General features: G+C 40.4%; 1 protein-coding gene and 1 long non-coding RNA gene across 3 annotated transcripts in view; one reads left to right on the top strand and one right to left on the bottom strand.

Annotated features, from left to right (window-relative positions):
* Positions 1-108: 108 nt before the first annotated feature.
* On the bottom strand, positions 109-8463 carry LOC107838291 (uncharacterized). The gene is made up of 3 exons (XR_001664356.1): positions 8376-8463; positions 3442-3530; positions 109-1656 (listed from the first exon to the last, which is right to left on the bottom strand). It is a non-coding gene; the product is annotated as an uncharacterized LOC107838291 (long non-coding RNA).
* fgf22 (fibroblast growth factor 22) overlaps positions 7521-12780 on the top strand; it is a 26215-nt gene continuing 20955 nt past the window's right edge. The window contains exons 1-2 of one of the 2 annotated variants that reach the window (XM_016680214.1): positions 7521-7909; positions 8039-8695. In XM_016680214.1, coding sequence (XP_016535700.1) covers positions 8329-8695 — 367 coding nt within the window. In that variant the 5' untranslated portion in view covers positions 7521-7909; positions 8039-8328. Of the gene's footprint in view, positions 8696-12780 lie in introns of both variants that reach the window. The other variant, XM_007569194.2, reaches the window with a different exon arrangement.

Raw genomic sequence — 12780 nt, 5'->3', positions numbered from 1 at the left:
TTATTGTTCGCTATAATAATAATAATAATAATAATAATAATAATAATAATAATAATAATAATAATAATAATAATAGTGGTATAAATTAATTTATTCATATAGCTTCAATATTAAGAATTGAAGTAGTATACAGCGAATAATGACATGGATATGTTAAGATTTAGCACACGAAGTAATACCAAAATAATAAATAATACTGTTAAGTGCAGGTCTTTGGTCCATTGTCCACTGCTAAGATAGTCGATCCCAGGACAGTTATTCTCAGGAGCAAGAATGCGGAGTGGTCCACACACCAAAGCATGGATACCAAAGAGTCTCTAACATTTAAAGTGTCTGTCTTTCATTGCTATGAGTAGAACTTAACTGGGTTCCCAATACTTTAAAAACATATATTTTGGTATCCCTTGTGCACCCTCATCGTTTTCAAATAAAACTTACATATGTTTGACCTATAGATGGCAGTGTCCACATTCATTTGAACTTGCCGGAGGATGAATCTGTCATAAAGGTATGACAAATGTCATGTATTGTTTTAATTTGTTTAATTAACTCATGTCTAAGACATGCATAGAAATATACACAGAGTGCTATGATGTACACTTCAAACATATTCATTTGTTTGATTAAAGGAATAGTTTGCCTGAGTTCTGGGTTAGGCTTTACAAACATTTCCTGGAAAAATCAATGACAGTGGTGGTTTAATTTGGTCTTTTTTTAGGGACTATATTTTATCTGTCATTATAATCACAGCACAAATATGCTTTTAAAGTATGTAATCTGAAGAAGACATCAAGACCCTATTCTTTATTGATTGGCCAAAAAGATGCCATGAAAACATTTTTTTTTATTTTTTTTTTTTTTTATATGTATATAATAGCAATGACTATGCTTTGATTGGAGGGTAATACAGTAGTTGCCACAATTTTAATTTTGATTAATTTTAATTTCAATTCATTTTGTAAAATGTTTTATTATTGTTAATAGAGGAATCTTACAATGCCTGATATATTTTTCTGAAGACAGAAACATCTTTTTAACCCAGTTAAAGAACTGACTTTAAGTGTGAACCATCACTACAAAGCTAAAAAAAAAAAGAAAAAGTTGTAGATAATCCAGAAAAGAGTACTTGTCGGAACCTGTTGAAATACATCCCCTCCTTTCACCCTGTGACTTTTAAAGTCGCAACCCAAAAAAGTTAAAAATCAAATGTGACTCTAGTTCAAATTGAAAGTAAAACTGTACTATGTTCTTCACATCCTGTACACTTTCTGACCTCCAGCAGCACCGGCCTTCCCTTCACGTGCACTCATCAAACCCACTTTAGTGAGCCTTTGTGTGTCAGCAGACGGGAGGTTAGCACAAGCACTACTTGACAGAGAGGGGGAGAGACAAGGGAAGGTGGTGGTCGCTGGGAGGGGTGCAGTGGAGGAGGAAATGAGGTCCGGACAGAACATCTTTTCTCAGTGGAGGCAGTGGCTGGAAGCACAGCAGCGGGTGTCTGTTCTTGAGCTGTAGGTGAGGATCAGGAGGTGTTTGTTGCCACAGTTCACAAGCAGGGCCCCCTGACAGCCTCGTTTGATGTGGTCGGCCCCTGTCGACGGCTGGCTCTTTGCGCCGACGTGACAGTCATTGCCTGGTGAGTGACTGTCAATGCCCCTACCAACAAAAGAGGAGACAGGCTTTCATGGGGCCTGATAATACCCAGGCCACGACGAGGCCGCCATTCTCACGTACTTTGATCATGGGGATTCTTTTGCACGCCTTTGTAGGGGCTGCCTTATTTGTTTAACAGACGGAGAGTAGGCTGTTGTTGAAACAGCTTCACCTGGCCAGGGAGATATTATGGAGATTCTTTTCTGTGAGATTTTTTGTGCCTTTTTGACACGAGTCTGTCGGTTTGTCTGAACCCGCTGAGCGTACATGCAGAGGTGAACCAATTACCCCTGGTGAGGACGTACTGAATAAACTAATGCTTTGTTGATGTAACACAGTCTCACAGTAAGACGTTTAGAAATATCTCCTTTTTTTTGTTTTTAATAAGCTCTGTTAGTACCCCAGCTGTCAGTCCATGATTTTTGCACTGAATCTCCTTCACAAGAGTGGAGAACATAGAAAGAGAAATTGATAGAGATCTTTAACCATCACTCTTTATAAAATCTCTCTGTTTCCACGATGGAAGACCTGGCGAATTGTTTCTGTATTGATTTTCCATACATTTTAAATAATTTTGTTGCTCAAAGACCCACTGAAAAACAAATATCTAAAAATCTAGTCTACAATCACAGATCCTTCATGCTACTTAATAGAGGATGTGTTTTTTTTTTTTTTTTTTTTTTTTTTTTTACAAATTCATAATTTGTTGAACACCTAACCCAAGGTGAATGGTATTTTTTTTCTTCCCTTACCATTCTGGTTGCGTAAAATTAAATGATTTTAAGAAAAAAACAAAAGCCTTGTTAGATTTTTTTTAAATGCATTGTTATGTGTACCAGCGAGAGAAATCATAACTTACTTGGCTGCCACAGATTTGCATTTTATGATCGTTTATAATAACTGAGTCATCTAACCATATGATTACCAACTCAAAGGGCAGGTAGCGTAACACTGCTGTTAACAATGTTGACTTTATCTGCGGAGTGAAAAAATGCAGAGTCAGCATTTTCAAATTGTTCACCCAACAACCTCCCCTGTCCGTCTGTCTGTCTCTGCTTCCTTGTGCTTTATATAGACCAGATTATCTGTCCACACAGGTGTCAATTGTTTTTCCTCTCTTTCTATCAGATGCTTGGACCTTTGCTTGTTATCTTGCTAAGAGCTGCACTTACATCTCTCAAAACTCCGTTAGCGTCTGAAAGATAATTCGCTTATCACAACGCTGCTCACAATGAACAATGATTGTGAAACAGGACATGCAAATGTCATGAGCAGGTCCAAACCGTGGTGGTCTTTGTCAGTTCCTTCAACTACATCCGTTTGTTTAGCAGCCAACCACAACTAGAGATATCTGTCGCACCTGTGCTTTGGTCTGAACTGATCTACCTGGCGCTGTTAAGATCACAATACAATAACTGCATAATAATCACTGACTTTACATAAAATAGACTGTTTCTTGAATTATATGACTTTGGTATATTGTTTGCATAGGGACAATGTATGTATGTGGAAAAGTTTTTATTTGAAAAAGGAACATTTTTGCTAAAAGATGGTGAAATCCAAGTAGCTATGTTAAAAGGCAGCAGTCCAAGGGTACAAAGTTAGAGAAACAGCAAGAGAAAAAGCAAGACAAGCATTTAGCAGGAACAGAAAACAATTAATAATAGGGAGCTTTTACTGAGAGATTGTCCGTGCTAGGAAGGAGGTCAGGTTTCAGATCCTTTTGAAGACTTTGATGGTACAAAACAGGCCTCATTATAGAGATATTATCTCTATTCAGATACTTACAGAGCTGCTTCGATCCCTGCTGGGAAAGATTAGGTTCCTCGACTCGAGAACATCCTCCTTAGGGTGCCTGGCTCTCTGCATGCCTTTCTCTGTTCACGACACACCCACATTACACAGGTCAACACAAATCAGTTCAGAGCAGCAAAGCTGCTCAACAAAACTCACTAGATACAGAGGTTTGGTCAATTAACCAGATATTACTAACAAACCAATAATGATGTTGTCTTTTGTCGACCATTGTCCACAAGAACAAAATTTGCCCGGGTTTTAAAATATTTTGGACAGTACATAATATTTTATTCTTCCGTCTGTTGTGTTGGTATTTGTGTCGCTTTAAGAGTCAATAGTCATTCAGTTCAGTCCAGTTTACTGGGGCCTCCACAACTATTTGCACCTCCTGTAAAGAGATATGTTCTTGAGTGGATAGCTTTGGTAGAGGATTCAACATGGTAGCTATTGCAATTAAGTGTGAAAACTGTTAAAAACAGCGCCACTATTTTGCAGTGTGATTTTATTGACAACCATTAGTAACATTAATATGCCTATCAAAGTAATTATTGTGCTACTTTAAAGAATAGGGTCAAATACACATTACAGTTCAGACACTGGTAAGGTAATAATTAAGAAATATTTATAACAAATGTAATCTTGTATTTATGCTTCTACAGTCTGATGTCACGCAGCTCTATGTTCATAAATCTCAAAAGATTATTCAATCTTAAGAGCTGCAGCCACTTCCGTACTGTGAGATATGGATTTTATTTTTTCTTTCACTATAAGGCACTTCCTTTTTGAGTTATAAACTAAAGATTGTGACATGCACTTCTTTGCAGGTTACAAATGTGCACATTAGGTGATGGGAACTTGACAAGATAGTTTATGTGCCACATGTCTTGATCACGAAAGTAAGCGAAAGGCTGTTATTTGCAACATCAAAGCGTAGCACTGTAAAACAGCAGGATGTTGCATGTTAAGACATTGAGAGAAAAGGGACACATAAGACACTTGTCTATGGTCTGGCACTGAGCTCAGGGCCCAAACATTTGCTTCTAAGACACCACAATGCAATCTGCTGCCACATCTGACATTCACATGAGGCTCAAACTTCGTTGATGACCTCAGAAAGCTCTTCATTTTGCAAAGAGATTTAAAGTACATAGAAGGATATGTGATTTTAATTACAAGAAACTTTTATCAAAGAAGAAACAACTGTGTCTTCTGTAGCTCAGTCTTCCTCTGTTTCTCTTGTTCCTACTCTATGTTATTTTTCTACAGTTACCATTTTCACAATTAAGGCACAAAGCAATGGATGATTTTATACCTTATTAATCTTTTTATTATTGAAACTTTTTAAACACACCATGCAGAACTGGGGGACATATATAAAGTCAGATATTTCAAGTTTTCGATTGATAAATGTCGATGGACAATTGTTCTCTTTGCAAAACTTACATTATGGCAAAAATGGCACCAAGTATATTCACTTTTAAAAACAGAATATTATTTCCAGTTGGATTAGGTGGCACCAAGCTAACCAACAAACTTGGTTATGCCAGGATAACCAATAAAATTGAGCACTTTTGAAATATCCATGCTAGACAAAATGTCGTTTGTCAATTGGACCATGACAATATGGAGATGAGCTTCATTCAAACTTAAAAAAAATGGGCATAAATGGCCTTAAAAGATTGCATCAAATACACACTATGTTTAGGAAGTCATGCTGTCATAATTTGAGCTTAAGATCCAAAACTGATTTTTGGATCATTCCCTTTTGGGACCATCAAGTCGTCCAGGTTCTAAAGCAGCAAAAGCCTCAGACCATTTCACTGCAGTGCAATGTTCTCTTTCTCTTTCTGAAATTCTGGGCTTGTTTTATGTCAGCTGTCATGGAACATGTGAGGTCTTGATAATCGTCCAGATTTTTTATTTTTTTGTTGTTTTTTTTGCTGAATGTGACAAATTGGTTTATTGGTATTTGTGTTATTTTTGGTTTTCAGGGTGTAGGGCCTTGAGGCTCCAATTCTTGCTTAATCCTTGTCTTGTTGTTGAATCATGAACACTAACCTTGTGGGTGGGTCATTGATATGCTATCATGGTCATTTTGATGTCAGTGATTCTGTCACTCACCTTGAATTTCTCTTCATCAGGACAAAATGTCTTGTTTTACGAGATCTTCTTGCACTGACGACAGGTTCTATTTACCAGATTATTTATTTTTTTTTTTAAAGTGGCTTATCAAATCAGTTCATTGGGTCCCCAAGAAACACACCATCACAGGGTTGAATGACCAGAGCCCTATCACCCTTACGCCTGTGGTCATGAACTCCTTTGAGCGAAGGACATCACAGACCCCCTGCTGTTTGTTTACTGAGCAAAGAGGTTAGCAGACAATGCAGTCATTTTGGTACCGCACTTCATCCCGCGAACAGGATCCTGTTTGTGGACTTCAGCTCAGCCTTTAACACCATCAACCCAGGCATCATCCACCAGAAGCTAACCTTGCTAACAGGACCAAAGTCCACCTGTCAGTGGCTCACCAGCTTCCGGAGTGACCGGCATAAGCAGAAGAGACCAGGAAGCACCTTCTTCAGCACAGAGGAACCATCAGCACCACTGCTCATAATGAATACTTAAACATTCCCAAATCAATACCATACAAATTTGCACTAAATATTGCTTTTTCTTTTGCATAAACACTGTATATTTTCATATAAACTAAAAATCTTTTATTTTTATTTCCTTTCTCATATATTAATCTCTTCACTGAAAGCAATTTGGAACCGATATAAAAATTGCTTCTTTTACTTTGTGTGATGATTTGAATTTTTCAAATATGACCGAAATACAAAAACAGAATACATCTGTAAAGGCACAAACACCAATGTATATAAGGGTAAACAATTTTTAGTTAAAAAACATACAAAACATCTGACTGGTCTCTTTCTCTGTCCTCTTTTCTTTATCTGAATGGCTAAAGATTAGATATAACATAGATGGAACAGCAGGTCTGGGGAAGTGGTCAAAATGCTTAAGCAGCGTAAAGCTGCTTTCACACTTTCTAAGTATGAAGTTCTCAAAAGCAGTTCTAATGCTGGACGAACAGGACCCAAAAGTGGTACTTACAAATCAAACAAGCCCCCCTCGAAAGGAAAGATGATTTGTAAAGCTCACAAATGAATTTTTGCAGCTCTTGTTTCCTGTTTCACAAAAATATGCATGTGAAAGAAATGAAGGCGTATGACTTGTTAAATTAGAAACGAAATGAAATAAGGCAATCTGAATTTCTTTGCTTAGCTTATGGGTAATTTGTGTTTCTACATTTACTTGAAAGATGACATTAAGGCTTAACAGGATTAAACAGGCTGGCCGTACATCACTGCCTCGACCTAATCAGGATTATTAAACAGCTTGTAAAAAACAGACAAGAGTGTGGGAAGTCACAAAAAACAAATGTGTTTTTCATTTCCATCCCGCTCTGCTAAATTAAATGGTAAAGATCAGAGGGGGTGTTTCATTGAAATATTAACACAGGTGATCAAAACGTCTCTCCGGCATCCTCTGGAATAGCTCTGCTAACACTTCTTCAACCTGCAACAGGGAACCTGCTCTGTGTCTCTGACGGCTTGATGATTTAAACCAGAAGCCGTGAAAAAAAAACAAAAAAGCAAAGCCTTCCCTTAATTTGTCCCATATGCCTAAAGAGAAGAAATGAGCATGAAGGTGTCAAAAAAAAGCTGCCTCCTAGCTGGCTTAGGGTCTGCTATGAGACAGTAATGGAGATGATTTGCTACAAAATGCCTCACATCAAGGGGACACGGCGGAGGTCATGAGATGGAACCGAGGCTTTCTAAGTTTTTCCAGGTGTTTGTGACCATGAAAGGGCCAAAATACGTGTTTCTCACACAGGGAACTCCTCTGAGAGGAGACGACTGAAAGGGGACGATATTCGGTTCAAACTTTCTCATTTGTATGAAATTGCAGTGAATGGGCGCAGTGGCCTCCTTCCCCCCACCCCTTCTCCTTTCAACCCCCTAGACGCTGGCCCTGCCCAGGATAAAATTCACAACGGCTCAGGCAGTGCCGGCACAGGGGAGATGGCTGACTGACTGCACACAGCAGAGCATGAGGCCGGTAGCTTACTGCTTCGCTGCCCTATGCTAGCGCTCACACACACTCACTGGCTTCTGCTCACCCTGACACACACACATACACACATACACACGCACACTTTCCTCCCTCTCTCACTGTCGCAGACTCACACTGGTTCGTTCCCTCCCATACTTGCTGCCTCTCTATTTCCCTCAGTATCATACACACACACATGCACACACACACATGGGAGCACACACACACACACACAGAGTCAGTCACAGGCAACTCTCATTCAACTCTCTCTCAGCCACGGGTCAGCAGCTCAGACAGGCAACTTGTTTCTATCCAGCTGGAAAGAGCAGGGCAGCGCAAGGTGCACACACACACACACACACACACACACACACACACACACGCATAAAGATATACACTCATCCATTTGGACTAAACTCAAGAATTACCCACATGTTTATCCTTAAACATCCTTGGACTGTATCTGCAGACCACTGAAGAAGACTTCAGTCCAGGGAAGCACCGGAAGGATCTGTGTCAAAGATGGAGTAGACTTCATATCAGGAGCTGAACGCGTGATTTCAACGCTGAAGATGACAACCAGAGAGACTTGCTTTCAACCCAAAGCGGAGACTGACCATCAGTGACATCCAGAGGATCTGCTGTGATTACCATTCCCCTCCCTTCGCTGTCCAGGACTCCCACCCTCCACACTGACATCTCTTGATCACCAGCATGCCTACAGCTTGCACAAGGTGCACCTTGGGAGCCTAACCCACCATGTGCAGATGGATGACATCCGCAGCTCATCTTTGCCCTAAACTTACCCTCAGAACAGCCACCACTGCCTCCTCCACTGGGACGTTCATCCCCTTGCCCAGTGCATCCTCCTTTGCCCTGGCATGCCTCACCCTGCTCTTGGTCACCGCTGGCAACGGAGCCTGTCCTCCTCGAGCAGGGCATGAACCCCTCCAGGGGCTGGGGAGCGGCACCAACTGTTCATGGACTTTGGAAAGGCACACTCGTAGTTACAATCACCTGGAAGGTGACGTCAGACTGCGGCGGCTTTATTCTGCCAACAAGTTCTTCCTCTGCATTGACAAAACAGGAAAAGTGGATGGCACCCGGCGGAAAAACTATGCCGACAGTAAGTAGCTTGTGAATTTAGTGTCAATGCACCCTGTGACATCCCTGCTTTTATGGCTGAACTTTGTGATCGACTTTATAGTTCATGGGAATCTCCAAAGGTTATATTACCAGAGGGCTATATCTGTGTGTTTGGAGCATGGGAGAGGCGTTGCTAAGTGAGAAGGGAATACCCTTGTGTGGAAATGGATTAATGGGAGAGCAGACACTGAGGAAAGACACTGAGCATCAGTTGGTGTGGTGCATTAGGGCTGGAAAAAAACCTCAGTGTTACTGGCAATTAACTTGTCAAAAGTGTGGTGAAAGTGCATCAGGTCTTAAGTAAGCAGGTTTAAACCACAGCATAGTTTTTGGTAACTATGACCTAGATTAGATTTGTAGATTACAAGTTATCCTCTTGGTAAGCATCCTAATTTGTGCATGTAGGTAGGCTTTTTTATAAACCTCTTCCCCAAGTGCATACAGTGCACCTCCCAAGCATCCCCAATCAGCTCACACTTGTAAATACTGCAAGTTGTCAAACTGAATGTGCAGTAAAGATGCAACTTAAAAAAAACATGCTATGGTTACAGGTAAGTGTACGGCTTCACCAGTGTGCTACATTGCATCTATAAACCATGTATAAACATGCTAGTCCATAACCAGGTATGTTGACAGACAGACAGAGCTAAATAATACAAAAAAACCAAAACAAAAAAACAGAAGATGCAATAGACTTTTTTTATTTTCTGTCATTTTTACATAATCTATTTCCACACTGTGCCATCACACATCAAGCAGATGAAGACATGTGACCTTTTCTCCACAGTGACAAAAATCACTGACTGTGGCCTCAGTAACTACATATAAACAATGAAATTAAATGATTGCACTTAAATTATGAATGATTAACCTGCTTTTACCTGAACGTCCAGTATCAAAAACTTCCTTTTGGTTTTCTTGGGTCTCTATTGTGCACCCTGTTATAGGTAATCAAATGTTTCAAGAGGGATTGCTGCAGAGGTTAGTACCATGAGGTTTAGGACTTTTGCCTTGGACAGATGATTTCATAAGGCTGTTTTGTTGTTGCTCTGGAGGCTGAGTCCACACTCTGCTGTCAGACTGGAATTACAAGCACCACTTCAGCGAACATTTTGGAATCAGGGAACATGTCTCCATTTGAAATGATCAGAAGTCGGCAATAATCTCTGGTCAAGTGGTTTCCTCATCCCGCAAATACTCGCTTCAGCGAGAGGAAATCTTGAAGCATGCGTTCCACCTACACCAGGGGTTCAGCTGCACTGGTCTGAGACATGCAGTGGTCACAGATGTGCTTCCAAACATCCACACTGTCCAATATACTGTCAGCTTCTGGTTAGTAAGATGCACTGAGTATGGTATCCAGGCCAGAGGGGATGTTCAGGTACTTGCCTGGAAATTGGTTTTGTGATTCAAATATATTTATTGTTTTCAACAACAAGTTATTGTCTACAGAGCAGCAGAGGCATCAGAACCGTCATCAGCATACATTTACATACAACATATTAATCAGTCAGCTAACGCCAGTCAATGTAGATGGATGTTTACAGAGCTCCGGCCTGGGAGTCTTTATTTGATTGACTTGGTTACCTCTGCTACGCACTCTGTGTGCAAAATGGAAAATGTATGCATGACTTCACCAAGTGGCCAGGAGTGCGTATTGCAATCTGCAAACCTGTCAAAGAATGTGATTTCAATGTACCCATTTAAAAAATGGTCAAAGGCTAAAAATATTAACTTGACCCCTGATCTTGCGTATACTTTAATATGAATACAAATTGCTTCAGAAAGGCAATGTGTCACATCCTGTTTCTATTTATTGCAATTCTAATTTTTATATAAACCATTTGAGTCTTACTAAATCTAACAGGTCATTAGCACTGATTAAACCGATCTGTTGAACTCACATAATCGGGCAATTGGTTTGTAGAAAACTGGTTAAGAACATTGGATGTAAAATGGTACCAAATGCCTCTTCTGGTGGTATGACCGTCTCTTAGAGATTATTTAAATCTAGAAAAAGTGAAACAACTCCTTTATTTGGTACAGACTGACTCAAGGACAAGACAGCCTTTTTATTCATCTAATATGTGTGGAAGGCTGGAGCGCAATCTCCAGAATATGGCTCCAGCCTCTTTGCTCCTTGGCCGGTCTGTAACCCCATTTAGCATCTTCGCGTTACTGTTTTGCCACTTCCTTTTCCTATTGTGTACTGATGAAATGTATGGAAAGTTTATTGTATAATTTACTATAAATTTTAGATTATTCTTGGAAGGCTTTATATAAAACGCTGCTTGGAGTATTTGCAGTACTGATCCTCTGATACTCCGGCTCGGAGTACCGGAGGATACTCCGAGATATCTTATGGATAATATTGCATATTATCTTAGAGAACTAAATATGGAAGACAATTACCTCTGATCACACCAAAGAGCTCTGAGATGATAAGTGTATAATGGAAATATTATATGAACCATTTATTGTCAACGCTGTTCAAAACTTTCTCTCCGTTGAACCAGAAAAAAATCTGAAGTGTAAAATTAGGGAACAGCAACGGCGTGAAATGTCCAGCAACCGTCCACAGTGCATCCTATAGTTTAGCAACTTTTCCAAGGAGCTTGATTATGCATGAAGCTGTTTCTCAGTAGACAGCCCATCAATGAACGTCTGTTCAGAGCTGCACAAAGCCAGATGAACTAAAACTGGCCATGATCTGACCTCCCTCTCCATTAGTCATTGGCTGACCGAATGACTGGGTAGTCTTCGGAGAGACATTTTTTACCTTTGACGGTAATATTTATGTATTTGGTAGTTATTACCTTTTTATACAAGTAGGTGAGTCAGACGTTTTTCCATTCAGCTACTGGGGGAAGAGCAGCTGCTGGGTCGAGCTGACGGGCCAGAGAGTCTGCTTCCACTGTGTCACCGAGCAGACTGGCAAAGACTTGTTAACCTGTCAGGAACAGTCACCTGGCAAAGTCTTTAAAATCCACTAGTAATTGCATAAACTCAAGCTGAGATTAATTACCCCTGTCTTAATTCTGGACCGGGTTGTGACGTTACTCTTTCATCAAAGGCGACTTATGTCAGCTACTGTAGGAAATAATTCCACCTAACTATTAAACAAATTTCAAACTAAACACATTTCAGGAGGACTGTGGGCTGAACGAACATGGAAATTTGTCAGATTTAAGAGAGGATAAGAAAAGCAGTTGAGATTTTGAAACTTACAGTTTTTCTTCCAAAAATCATTTACACCTGCGATGTCGAAGTCAACAGGAACCCTTGTCAGTTAACATGTTATTGCTTTGTGTTCCTCGTCCATTATCTTTTCCTTTACCGGAAAGAATAGATTTTTCTGTGCTCACACAGAGTTAAGGGATGTTGCAGCACCCTGAGCTGAGCACACTGCCAAACAAATGGTCATGAAGGCTTTGCTTGAAATTTACCAAAGTGGAACTTGGAGTTAGTCTGTGGTTGTGCATCTCTATGAGATCTGCTCTAAGACAGATAGGGAGGTTGGCAAATTCAATCTCCTCTTTCAGTAGAGATTGTCGACACCGCTACATTACCGTCTCACCTCCACCCCACTCAGTTTTTCCAGCTCAGACTCCCTGTCAGGTGCAAAAACAGTTGGAATTAGTTGACAGGCTCTTTACTAATTGAGGGTGGAAAATATTGTATCAGTCCCAGTGGAGCAGGGGCATGGAACAGCTGAGGGAAGAGACGAGAGGGAAGAAAGGCTGACTTAGATGGATGGAGGGATTACGGACTTGGACACAGTTGAAGGGAAATGCAAAACTTGTTTGGCACAGGAGCGTGCTTTTGTTCAATGCTCCGCGGTTCGACTCCAGCAGAAGTCGTGGGCATTATTGCATGAGTTTTTCACGTAAGCAGTTTGATAGTCTTTCAAAGAAACCCCCTGAAAGCAGGGACAGAGGGGATTCTGGAAACCCTTCTTGCGAAGTGATGACATTTCAGCACCGTCGCAAAAAACCTTGAGAGGACAGGCTAACATTTGTAAAATCTCCAAAGTGTTCCAAGAAAAATGTTCTGCCTTGAGAGCAC

The sequence above is a fragment of the Poecilia formosa genome, unplaced genomic scaffold (assembly GCF_000485575.1).
Source record: "Poecilia formosa unplaced genomic scaffold, Poecilia_formosa-5.1.2 Scaffold237, whole genome shotgun sequence".
In the NCBI taxonomy this organism is placed as follows: Eukaryota; Metazoa; Chordata; class Actinopteri; order Cyprinodontiformes; family Poeciliidae; genus Poecilia; species Poecilia formosa.
The sequence above is the reverse complement of the archived record's forward strand: the minus strand, read 5'-3'. Positions and strand labels throughout refer to the sequence as shown.